The sequence below is a fragment of the Muscardinus avellanarius genome (assembly GCF_963383645.1).
Source record: "Muscardinus avellanarius genome assembly, chromosome: 4".
Taxonomy (NCBI): Eukaryota; Metazoa; Chordata; class Mammalia; order Rodentia; family Gliridae; genus Muscardinus; species Muscardinus avellanarius.
The window spans coordinates 47,564,432-47,578,006 of NC_137789.1; the positions used below are offsets into that span (position 1 = coordinate 47,564,432).

Sequence of the window (13,575 nt, forward strand, 5' to 3'; positions counted from 1 at the left end):
CTGAGGACTGCCTATGCTTAGATTTATGAGGTGTTTATCTTATAGTTTAGATAGATCTCGGAGGCAACCTAAGTTGGCTTTTCTCACATCTCACAAGACACCATCTGAGCCTGGCAGCTTGACTTACCAGGGTGGAAGTGTAATCCTCCTAGCTCACACATGAATCCCAGTTTCCTCTGCTTTTCTGACTTCCCCAAGTTGCAAAGGAACTTCATGAGCTGGGAAGCATTGTATGACAAATAGAATTATTTACCCAGTTTCAAGATTCCTCATTTTTCAAAACCAAATTAGGTATCATCTAATTTATTCATTTCACAAATATTTATTGAGCACATGCTATCTAAGAGGCATTGGATCTTAGGATATATCAGAATTGTATCAAGGGTTCTTCCCACCAGGTTGCTACAGTAAAAGGAATTCTCTTAAGACCATACTAGCATTTGGTTCTAGGTTACACTGAATAACTGGAGTGGGAAGAAGTGAATGCAGGAGATGTTATGTTAGCCTTGTCTCAGCCTTCCTGTCATGGGATGGAGCATAAACAGAATCCTTTATCTACTCCATTGTATTTTTTTGAACTCAATATAGGGGTCTGGTAGTTCTTTTGTGATCCTTGTAACTAAAAGGAAGAAGCTTCTTCTGTCTTAAGTGTTAGATTTGTTCAAAGTGACCATTGCAGTATTTTGGACATAGTGATTTCTATTAGTATAAGTGAATGGAAAATTTAAATACAAAGAGCCAAACTTACAAAGAAAGAATTTCATATTAAAAACTGAATGGGTCTTCAACCACTTTATTCTATGCTATCATGGTAGTTGGCCAGAAATGAGGACAATAATTTCCCCAAAACCTGCATCTTCTGTATGCTCAGCATGTGTATTCACACACATATACTCACCTGCATTTTGCATCTAGGCTTGTAATCCTTAAAGAGACAGGTATCCCCTAGCATACATATCAACCTTTTGCCCTGACAGTACATTACACTCGTGTCATTTGGTATTTTTCTTTCTTCTGTTATCTCTTACAGAGTTGCTGGAATTGTGGCCGTAAAGCAAGCGAAACCTGCAGTGGCTGTAACACAGCTCGATACTGTGGCTCCTTTTGTCAGCACAAAGACTGGGAGAAGCACCACCACATCTGTGGACAGACCCTGCAGGCGCCTCAGCAGGGAGACACGCCCGCAGTCAGCTCCTCTGTCACACCCAGCAGTGGGGCCGGGAGCCCAATGGACACACCACCAGCAGCCACTCCAAGGTCCACCACCCCGGGCACCCCTTCCACTATAGAGACAACCCCTCGCTAGATGCGAGCTCAGAACTGTCGGAGGAAAGACAACGTAACCAACACAAAACCAATTCCTCATCCTCAGACGCTGAAAGTCGTTTTTCTGTTTGTTTGTTTAGAGATGAACTATCCTATTTCAATACTTCAGCAAGCGAGAACCTAACTGTATCTTGAGGCGGTAGAAAAACACAGAGGGCCAGTAACGGGTCGTTATGACTTATTGTGGATAACAAAGATATCTTTTCTTTAGAGAACTGAAAAGAGAGCAGAGAATATAACATGAAATGCTAGATTTGACCTCCTCCCTGTTATTTTCAAGTAGCTGGGATTTTAAACTAGATGACCTCATTAACCGATGCTTTACCAAACAGCAAACCAAGAGATTGCTAATTGCTGTTGAAAGCAAAAATGCTAATATTAAAAGTCACAATGTTCTTTATATACAATAATGAAAAAACAAAAAAAAAAAAAAAGGAAACCCCTCAAGGGCATGAGCATTGGATACAGCAGTAGACATTTTAACAAGAAGATGAATGGCGTCCGTGGGTTGCTAACTGAACTTTGAAGACCCGCTACAAAACGCGCAGATGTGCAGCAGATTGGAAGGAGACAGATGTTTGGTTCTTTTTTTTCCTGTTTCTGAAAAGAAATAATAATATCCAGGTCAACAGAATGAAAAATGCAAGATGATTTGCAGTGGGATGTATGAATACAGCAGCAAGAAAAAAATGCCATAATACAAAGGCTCCTTTATATATATATATATATCCACACACATACACACACACAGAAGAGACTCAGCCTGCAGTTAATTAGCATTCTGGCAGCTTCGACATCAGCCAGCTGCCCTAAATAACCCTTCAACCAACGTTTCTTCACTTTTGCAAGTTTCCACAGAGGAAGACATTGGGTCTATTCCAGCTCATTCATTTTATATTGAAATAAATAATTTTTTTAAAAAATGGTGGCTCCAGCTCCAGCCCCTTTCCAAAATTTTTCAACCCCACCCTGTTTGGATTTTTAATTAAAAACTAGTAGTTCTCTTGGTGTTAAAACACTTCTGTCCTGTGAGGTTTCCCAATGGTGTTTTTCTTGTAAACGTGTTGGACAAATGTGCAGATGCATCGTAGCGTATCCATATGCCCACATTTAGTCTCTTTATTCCTAGTTGGTGAGAAACCTGTATCTTTCTATGCTGCTTTTATATCTGTATGTATTAGTGATATTTCTCTAGTAGTTTAAAAAAAAAGGAAAAAAAAAAACTCTTTTTGGTTGTCCTCAAGAAAAGAAAAGAAAAAAAAGCTATCTTTCGGAGCTGCTATTTCACTCTTATAGGATTTTTTTTTTTTCCTGAAAACCAGCATGCTTCACGGAATGCTAACATATTGGTGTTTTTGTAAGAGGGATGTACATAAATGTATTTTGCACTGTCACAATGACTCCCTAGGCATGCTTTATTTTTTTTTCCCAAGCAAACTTTTTAAATATGCTAGAGCCATTTCATCAGTTTTAGCTATAGCATAGAGTAGTAGTGGAATTTTTCTTTCTTTTTCATATTTTCTTTAATTTTGAAAAAAAATCATTATTAGGGACTTTTTAAAAAATAAAATAAGATATCCTACTTTAAAAAAAAAAGACAGTGCATGCATATTGCTGTAAGGTCGTTTAAGTATTTCTAATTTTACAAAAAAAAATAAAAAAAATCATTAGAGCTCCAAATGCTGAGGTGTAGACTGACAGCTTTAACACTGCTGAATGCCAGGCTATACAGTATTCTTACAAAAAGGGAAGTCAGCCAAAGACTGATCTGATGGACCAAAATCGGAATCTTTGAAAAGCACCATGTACTACTCTCCATATGATCAGCAGGTTAAAAGTGTTCAGCAAGGTATAGTGTGAATCCATTAACCCTTCGTTGTCCAGGGTCCAGACAGAACTACTTGCTAATTTAGAACACAGTAGCCCAGGATGTGGTTGTGTGCTTTATGAGAGTCGCCAGTGCTGCAGGCTGTGTAGACAACCAAAGTTGACAAGGCTGGGAAGACACTTCTCCACATACATGTACACCAGGCATTTCTTTAGAAATTGACAACAGTCCATGAGCTTGAGGCGGGGGGGTAATGTAGCCCTGGGATACAGTTTTAATGGTTTTTAATTTATCTGCATAGAGGCAATCCTCAAACAGTTAGCTTTGTGTCTCTCAAATCTGACTTTCTCTTAAAGCATTTTTTCCCTGTATTTTCATATCCAAGTTGGTTTTAATTTTGTTTGGGTGGCGTTCCCTTGTTTTTAAATGGCTTTTTAGTTTAGAAAGTTCTGATAAGCAAATGAACACATCTATCTGCATGTTGGAAGTCCATCTGCCAGCACACCTGCTTAAAGTGAAATTAAAGCACATAACCAGGCTCTGGATGGGTTATATTTTACCATGGTGCTCCCAGAATCCTTTGACCTCATTCTGCTTTCTAGTCTGCTTGTGACACTGGACAGTCCTTTCTTACAGAGCTATTATATGTTCTAGGCTACGAAGGGTTAAATGATCCCAAAAATGAGGTATGTCATACCCACACGTCTTTATCTCTAGAAGCTGTGATGTATGTGAAACAGCACTGTTATTCTTAACACTAGTGTGTAAAATAAGGATTAGTACAGTATGTCTCATTACTTTTTAATTCAGGGCACCCTGAGTGAAAACAAATACAAAAAAAAAATCCCTAACTCTGAGCTCTATCTCTGATTCCTCTTCCTCCTTCCCCTCTTCCTCCTCCTCTTCCTCTCCTCCTGTTTTGCTACATTCTCCTCAGTGGCAAAAAGTTTCACTCTACCTCTGACAGCATGTATATTGCACCAGTAGCTAACAAAAACTGGTCTAGTCAAACCAAATGGGCACAAAAGAACCAGGATACCAAAAGTTAAGCTCATACAGCTGCAAACCATATCACTTCTTGGTAACAAAGCAGACCTCATAAACCTAAAGAAGAGAAAGAAAAGAAAACTTTTGTTACTTTCCTTTTTTGCTTGTCACTTATATACAGGCTATGTGAGAGTATAATTTGTAGGTATTACACATTTTAAACAAAGTGATCTTCATTGGATAGAATTGAATGGTGGTCGCTGATAGGAATAGGGCGTCCTCTATCTCTTATCTCTGTCTCTTACTCTTTTTCTCTCTTTCTCTGTCATGAGACTATGTGTGACAGGGCCACCTGTCTTTTAATTTTTTTTTCTTTTTTTATGTGTAGGTGCATGTCTTGGGGATTTAAAAATTTCAAGGCTGGTTTACTTATGCAAAGCATGCCTACGTCTGGAATACTTAGGGAAAGAAAGCGACTCCATGTTGTCCGAATTCCTCAAGGGACAGAAAAAAAAAAAAATTGGAGACTGTTGAAATGCAGATTTGAAGTAATTTTTTTAAATATTATTTTGGGTTCTGCGACATTATTGTGAAAATTTAAAGTTGTTGTGCAATACTTAATTCAGACATGTACCACAAGTTAATGGTAGACTAACACTGGGGGTGGGGTTTAGGCATCATGCTTTCGTCAGCATACTCTTGAGCTTTTAAGTCTACTATGTCTGAACTGTGGTTTCTTGTTTATCCTTTTTTTTTCCTTAGTTGGACTGTAATGTATGGTCTGTCAACCTGTGAATCTTTAAAGTATGATTCAGGTATTGTTGTATTCTTTACTGTGTAATAAAAAAGTTTAAAAAAAAAAGTCTGTATTCTCTGTCTCCCTTGTGCTCAGTGGGTGCCCATAGCTGCCCACCCAGTGACCCTGGCCCGGGGAAGCCATCCTTCATGGTTCCGGGGCGTCCCTAGTGGTTATTCAGCCAAACAGCACACCTCTGCACATGAATGGCTTATCCATGAGCTGGTGAAGAGGAAATTATGTTAAACCAATGCAAAGGCATATTTCCCAGGTAGCAGGTACAGGAGTGGGAAGAGAATGACGGTCTTCCAGAGGAAAGCTGGGCTTGTTCAGCCAACCTGCTGTGTTTTGTCAAAAATGAGTGCCTGAGCCTGGGTGGCCCTTTCAAGGAAGCTCCACCCCAACCTTCTGAGGCCCTGGGTCTTGGCAGGAGGCTCAGTTCCCCCACTCACAGATGAATTGCAGATTCACTGAGGTTGAGCCCCCCTCCATCTGCCGAGGCCCCTCTACTCACCTTTTTTAAATCACCAGCATTTCCACTCTTGTTATTATACATTGGTAATGTGCACCGTGGATATCTCTGATTTGGCTGAGAGATCTGAATCCCCTTTGACATGTTTATTTTTTTCATGCTCTAGTTATAAAGTCTAGATTTGGAAGACCTAATCCTTTTCCTTCTATTTACCCTGTGAATGCCATTAACCTTTGTATAGGTCTTTAAACAATTTTTTTTTAAAATAGTGTATATGCTGCATTGTAGCAGAAGTTCCTACTCTCTTTGAACATTCTACTTTATGGGCTAAAATCTAGGTACAAGGAATCCAAAATGACAAAGCATGCACAGAGCTCATGTCTAGAGAGAACTTGGTAAGCAGTAGAGTGGCCTGGGAACTTCCATTCAGCTTCCTGTGTGTGCATCTGCGGCCCAAGGCTTGCTTTTTCTGTTTTCTTGAGAAATGTAACTTTCCTCACGTTTCTTACTCTAGGAACTTGATAGTAAACACCAGAAAAAAAAAAGTATGAGAACAGAGATTTAAATAATAGTTGACATCTCTTACCCCCACAATTTAAAGAGTTAGGGAGTTGGATATTTAATGTGGTAAATAATTTTTCCCCCACAGAGGTCGGACCAGCCTGACACAAGTTGCCTATCCTTTAATGTATGAATGTATCTTTTTTTCTCTCTTCAAAGTGAACAGGCCAGAAACTAGCAGACAAGAACAGAGACAGGACCCACTGAAGTAGCTCCCTTATAAGTTTTTGAAAACACCTCTGTGACATTTTTATACAAATGGATGTGTTGGACAAATGAGAAATGTTTTTAGTTCATGAGTGATAAGAGGAAAATCCAGAGACTTCTAGGTGATGAGCACCATTTTTTTTTAGAAGTGTTAATGATGTACTTGATAATGTTAAAAAGGATGTGTCCACCATGAAAGAACATTTAGCTATTTTCCTGGGATAGGTGGGGAACAAATGATCAAAGGGGTGCTGTTCTGTATGGGTGTCTATATCCTTATTCCAAGGTGAATAAATAAAGTTGTATTTGCTTAAACTTGTCCCTGGTCAATCTATTCTCACTCGGGAAACTGAGTCAGGTAACTGCAGAAAGTAAGTTTTCATCAAACCTCTTCATCTTCCTAATCAAGGAGGTAGGGCCTGAGTAATTACTTCCTTGATTTTAGAATTTCCAGGTGTAGAGAGCATTTGTTTGAAAATGCTTCAAGATTTTAGCTGGGAAGTCTATGAGAACTTCTTAAAATCAGTATAATTGTTTCACAATAATAACATTTTATTTGATTTAATATTTATTTTTTTGGTGGTGGTACTGGAAATGGAACACAGGGGCATTCCACCTCCAAGCTACACTCCTCACTCTATTTTGTAGTTTGTTTGTTTGTTTGTTTTTAAATAGGGTCTCACAGAGTTGCAAAGGGCCTCACTAAGTAGCTGAGGCCATCTGCAAACTGCGATCCTCTGGTCTCTGCCTCCCGAATGCTGGGATTACAAGAGTGCGTCACCACGCCCAGCGCTGTAACAACATTTGAATGCGGAGAAAACTTTTTGAGTAGATAGGAGAAAGAGGATCTGCTTTAAGTTCCTAATGCTTATACTCTGGTACTGGAAATTTATTCCACTGTCATGAAAGAGGCAAGTGAAACTCTGCACTGTACTCCACAAATACGTGCAATTACTATGTGTGAATTAAAAATATTAGAAGAGAGATAAGGCATCCGGAGGGAAAGAGACAGTGGGAGAACACTGGGCAGACTGGACACGGAGGTGCTCATACATAAATCAGTGGCAACCCAAGCCCTTTTCGGTGCCTAATGCAAGGCCAAGCACCGAGTTAACACTCAATAAATATTAATTGTAAATACAACTGTGAGTCTGCAGCTAGAATCATGTGGTGCCAGTTTTCCCAGAAATGAACAAATTGGCTAGAGGCACAGAAAGCACAGGGGAAATGACTTAACCGGCTGGAGGAAGGGGAATATTAAACCACATGCAGCTTTATCGGAAGGTGATGGAATGGCAGAGTGACCACCGTTTTACAAGTTTCAGGATAAAGATGCCGAAGGAGTGTGTGTGTGAGAGAATGTTCAATTTACTATGTGGCATTTACCCATGGTCATTGGTGGCAGATACATGGTTGTCATAATTATCTCTTAATCATATTGGAAGGCCAGAGCAAGGCATTAAAAATTACTTAGGGATTCCAGGGTATCTAACTGCTCAGAGTGAAAACAGGGTCATTGTTGAGACCTCCTGGCCTCTATTCTCACCTTTAGGGTTCCCCATGTCTGGTCCATCTTAACTCTGTTCTCTTAAGTGTTTCCTTCACTATCTTTAGGTCTCTTATCTCCCTTCCTATGTCTACAAACAATAGACCTTTTAATATCTAGAGCAAATTCCCTTCCTTTATCTGAGTACTTTTTCCATCAGACCATACCTGTCTTCTTAATAAAACCCCAAGGAAGGGCCGTTTATAAAAGTTTTCTGAACCAAGAGCAAGAACCCCTGTCATTTCTCAGCCAGAACAATTGAAGGTTTTTCTCAAGCACATTAGTACAACCCAATGAAGCACTTCAGGGACCTGGTGATGCGAATGCAGACATTCAGAATGAAGGAAAGAAGTGCCATTCTGCAGAAATGGAATATTCTGAGAGCTGGAGATAGGCAAAATAGGACAATGATATTGCCATGATAGTACATTCTAGAGTGGGGTCCAGAAATATAATAGCATTTACTTTCTTCAATATGTAGTCATTTCCAAATTGCTTGGAGATGATACCATTTCTCAAGGGAGTTCTTGCTTCCCATTTCCCTCTGCAGTTATTGTTATTATTATTATTATTTAAATGATTCCTGGCAGATCTTCACAACATTGAGTCATGGGCTTTCTGGATTTGGGAAGGAAAGAGGTTCTTGTTTTGTCTTTTGCTTCTTTAAAAACTAACCAAACAGGTCTTGGGTGAGGCTCAGTGATAAAGCATTTAACCTAGCACGCAAATGGCCCCGGGTTTGATCCTTAGTTCTGCAGAAAAGCAAAAATTTTTAAAACTGCAAGAAATAAACAATGACAACACAAACTTAAAGAAATGGTGACTGCCATTGCACAATAGGGTGACTAGGTAATAATTATGTATTGCATGTTTAAAAAATATAGAAGAAAGGATTTTTTAATGTTTTCACAATAAAGAAATAATGAGTATTTTATGAGAGGAATATATTTAACTTGATTTAAACATTATACAATATATGCATGATTCAAAATGCCACATTCAAAATGTGCTTAATACATACAATCTTTATATTTTCATGTGTTAGGTTAAAATAATAAATTTAATTAAAAGACAGTCAACATAACAAATGAATAGCCAGGCTGGTGACAAAAGCTTGTTATCCCAGTACTTGGGAGGCTGAGATAGGTTTGAAGACAGTCTCAGCATTTAGATAGACTCTCATCAACCTAGTGAGACCCCGTTTCAATTTTTTTTTTTTAAAGGGCTGAAGGTGTAGCTCAGACGTAGAATGCCCCTGGGTTCAATCCCCAGTGTCACAACAACAACAAGAAAAAGAAAAAGAAGAAGGAGGAGAAGGAGAAGAAGAAGGAGGAGGAGGATGTCGGGGCCCACTCGGCAGGACCGAGGTGGCACCCAGGCTTGTTGCCAGCATGGACTCAAGATGGCGCCTGGGCTTGCAGCCAAGTCACGAGGCTCACGAGGCTGGCGGTGCCCTGAGCCTGCGCAGTGAGCCCTATCAGGCGCCTTACGGATGATTAGTGATGCAGCGCCTCATGCTACCACCTGCCCGCCCAGGAGAAGGTTAAAAAGCGCGCATGCCCTAGCGGGAGAGCTAAGAGGGTTGGTGGAGTGATGACGGAGGAGATAGAAGACTGATGTTGTTTTTACCTGAGAGGGCGTTGAGGGAGCTAAGAGGGTTGGTGGAGTGAGGGGGGAGAAGATGGAGAAGATTTACGGGAACTGTACAAGAACCTGGGGTAATAAAACTGCTTGAGGAAGATCGTGTAAGAGTCGTCACTGCGCACGACAAGTGGTGGCCCGTACGGGGACCTTCGCTTTGATCAGAACCTCGGCAGTCCAGGGCAGCTGGCTGGTAAGTGCTGGCTGGTAAGTACTCCTTTGACTCCGAAAAGGGAGGAGGAGGCTCCGTTTACGGAGGGTTATTTTCCCCGATCAACAGGGGGCTCCATTAAGGAGGATATTTTTTAGTGTAAGCAAGTTAGAGAATCGGGCTGGTCCTGATTCGACAAGGTAGAAGTAAATAAGGCTCGCGGATAAGCGAGGCTCGCGGATAAGCGAGGGACAGAAGTAAATAAGGCTCGCGGATAAGCGAGGCTCGCGGATAAGCGAGGGACAGAAGTAAATAAGGCTCGCGGATAAGCGAGGCTCGCGGAAAAGCGAGGGACAGCGCTGTGAAGGTTCGCAGGTGTTGCGACGAAAAGGTCTAAGGTTGCTAAAGTGAAAGCAGCCATTTTAGAAAATTTGAAAGCGAAAGAGATTTCTAAGAAGGAAGAAGCTCTGTTAGAATTCATAGAAAAAATGAAACGCCCTAAATCTTCCGCTCCTCCCCCTCCCTCTCCTAATCCGCCACCATAGATGGAAGACACCTGAGGTTAGTTGGAAAAGGCGCCTAATGTGTAAAGGATAGGTCAGAAGATTAGTTCCTAACGTAAGAGTTGTAAACTGCTGCTCGGTACCGTAGAGATGAGTTGTTTTCTTTAAGATCTTTGGGGAATTATTTCTACTTTCCCTCTTCCTTTACCTTGGTTAATGATAGTTTAGGTTGTTTTATTGATACCTGTTTTCTGACTTTCTGCTATGCTTCTATGCACCCTTGGAGACTTTGGAATTTCTGCTCTTATTGCTGTAATTGTGGCCTCTGTGGCCGTGGCAGTTATTGCAGCCACTATGAATGCTCTATCCTCACATGTGGCTGCTGGCATGGCTCAGCAAGCTCAATTATCTGGACTATATGTATAACGTATGTGCAGTATCAGAATTTCTCCCATGCAGGCAATTTGTTTCGTCAATTAAGCAAGACGCTTCTAGGAACTTGGAGCCGTGAATTTGAACACACCATGATTGAGCTATGAGCATCCATCGCTGCAATTAATTCTACCCGCGTGGAAGTCACCACAGTACAACAATGAATGGACTTAATACACGGAACATTGGGTTTTTTAAAAGACTGGGGTGGCATGGCGTTCTGGGCATTCTTGTTGGTGGTAGCATGATGTTTCATGTTTGGATATATCAGGCGAACTCGACAACGCACACTGCAACAACAGCGCATATTGGTGCAAGCTCTGGCAGCCCTAGAAGCTGGCTCATCTCCCCATGTATGGCTCAGTATGCTGGATCGGTAGTCAGTGACAGGTAAGATCGTCCCCGGGACCTTTCAACCTAAGACAGGGAAACAATCATGCTATTGTTCTCCCAATGACGGGTAAGAATGGTCCTTGAGGGTCGGCAACCTAAGACAGGCACGATCCCGAGCATTATTTTAATAAAACAAAAAGGGAGATATGTCGGGGCCCACTCGGCAGGACCGAGGTGGCACCCAGGCTTGTTGCCAGCATGGACTCAAGATGGCGCCTGGGCTTGCAGCCAAGTCACGAGGCTCACGAGGCTGGCGGTGCCCTGAGCCTGCGCAGTGAGCCCTATCAGGCGCCTTACGGATGATTAGTGATGCAGCGCCTCATGCTACCACCTGCCCGCCCAGGAGAAGGTTAAAAAGCGCGCATGCCCTAGCGGGAGAGCTAAGAGGGTTGGTGGAGTGATGACGGAGGAGATAGAAGACTGATGTTGTTTTTACCTGAGAGGGCGTTGAGGGAGCTAAGAGGGTTGGTGGAGTGAGGGGGGAGAAGATGGAGAAGATTTACGGGAACTGTACAAGAACCTGGGGTAATAAAACTGCTTGAGGAAGATCGTGTAAGAGTCGTCACTGCGCACGACAGGAGGAGGAGGTGGAAGAGGAGGAACAGGAGGAGGAGGAGGAGGAGCAGGAGGAGGAGGAGGAGGAAGGAAAAAACCCAGAAAATGAAACAAATGAACAGCAATAACAAAATAAACCTCCAACAACAAGGACCTCTCAGGCTTTGGGAGTTTAATGTTAATTAACACCTTCCAAATGCTGTTCTCCTTAGTTACTTCAGAATTGCCTGCGCTGTTTGTCTATCAAGAACAGATTTACCCCACTGCTGACCTACAAAGACTCAGTCTCTCAACTGAGGTTTGTGAACAAGATGATTTCTGTCTTTCTGGATTTATATTCTGCTGGTAGACAAAGATAAGTAGTTAGATTAATTACACAGTAATAGATATATGCTAAAAGAAAAATAATGTGCTTGAGGGTGGCACTCTTCTTAATTTGGGTGGCACAGAAAGAACAACTGCAAGGATGCAACATTTCAGAAGAAATCTGAATGACATGGAACGAGCCACATGAAAATCTTGATATAGAGCACACCCGGGTGAGGAAGAAAGTGTAAAGGCTGCAAAATAGAGACAAGCTGGAGGACTGAAGAGCTGCTGGTGGTCGGGACATAAAATGATGGTAGGGACGAGGTCAAGGTAAGTAGCACAAAGGTTCTGCATGGCTTCATGGACCACTGAGTAAGATATGCAGGTACATTTAGAGTCCAGTGTTGGTAGCAGGCAAACCATGTCTATTCTTGTTGTCATTGGAGACCTAAGCCTATCTTTCCAAAGGGTTAGGAAGTCAATGGTCAGTAGGGAGGAGGGCACAGCAGATCTTAAGCTTTCTATATTAGTTCACTTGGTAACTAATTTCTTGTGGACCCTACCCTTGCTTTAGGAAAAGCTATGTGAGAAGTAACACAAGCACAAGGGCAAAGAGAGGCAAAAGAAAGAGGGTATGAGGGAAAGGATATTCCTGTAAGAGTTGGCTCCACAGTTAAGTCACAGAAGCCAGAACAATCTGACATGCCTAGGAACAAATACACCCTGAATTTTGCTGAAACAGGAGAAAATGTAGTGATATTTGTTTTCCTTCAGAGAGAGGAAAAGTTTCATCATAAATAACATTTCTTAGGTGACAGAGGATGACTTGACTTCCTTTTTGCGTGCAAAAAGTAAATAAATAATTGATTCTTTGCTCACTTGAAAATGAGGCCAATATTATGTTTGAAAAGGAGAAAACTTTCATATTCTCAAACTTGTTGCAAACTCTTGTTTTAAATAGTATGTGCTGTTATTTAAAACCTGTCTTCTAAAGGTGTGATGAAGGATAGAGTCTGCAAAGAACCAACTGCTTACAATTCCACTTATTACAAATGTGCATTTTGCTGACAAAGTCACAGACAGTAAAATTAAGGCAAGTGCAAACAGCCCATTTCGATGGCAAGTAATACATTCCTTCTGCTGTTAGCAAGGACTTTTGAAAGTGTTAGCAAGGTATTTTCTTTTTTTTTTCTTTTCAATTTTCAGATATTTATTTTTTTAATTAATTTTTTAAATTGGTGCATTGTAGTCATATATCAATCACATTGGAGTACAAGACTTGAGAGGATATATAAGCACACATCATCCAATTAGCCGTCCTCCAGCCCCCATCCCATTCCCTCCCCCTCTCTCCATTCCCATGCTTCTTTGGTGATTTACTTTGATACATTTGTTTATGTACCTCCTTCATTTTAAAGAGGCTCCGTCCTCCAGTATTACATACCCTCTGATTGGTCACATTAGTTGCTTCACTAAAGGGCCCTTTCTATAGCTCAACCTCTTCCTGTTGCCCTTTTCCTCCTAGTTATTGCTGATTAAGAGAAGCGTCTGATTTATATTTTCTGCGATATTTCTCTGTGCATGCTGCGTTGCAAGTACCGATCCCACTCTCAATGGTCCCAGTAGTGGCCTGGCTACTCAGTGGACTGATCCAGACCTCGCTGGCTCAAGCAGCGGCCTTGCCTCATGGGAGGCCCCAGTTCTGGTCTTGCTGGCCCCTGTACCGGTCTAACCCCTAAGCTGGCTTTGGTCCCGGCCTTGGAGGCCACAGGAGTGAACTTGCCTCACGCCAGGCTCCGATGCTGGCCATTGGCCCCTGCACCGGCCTAACCCCTTGGCAGGATTCCAATCCCAGCCTCGGAGGCCCC

At 41.6% G+C, this 13,575-nt stretch overlaps 1 protein-coding gene across 1 annotated transcript in view; it reads left to right on the forward strand.

Moving 5' to 3' along the window:
- RUNX1T1 (RUNX1 partner transcriptional co-repressor 1) overlaps positions 1 to 1,306 on the forward strand; it is a gene marked incomplete at both ends in the record, with an annotated part of 132,192 nt that extends 130,886 nt beyond the window's left edge. The window contains 1 exon segment of the mRNA XM_080693949.1: positions 1,031 to 1,306. Coding sequence (XP_080550075.1) covers positions 1,031 to 1,306 — 276 coding nt within the window.
- Between the last annotated feature and the right edge of the window lie 12,269 nt (positions 1,307 to 13,575).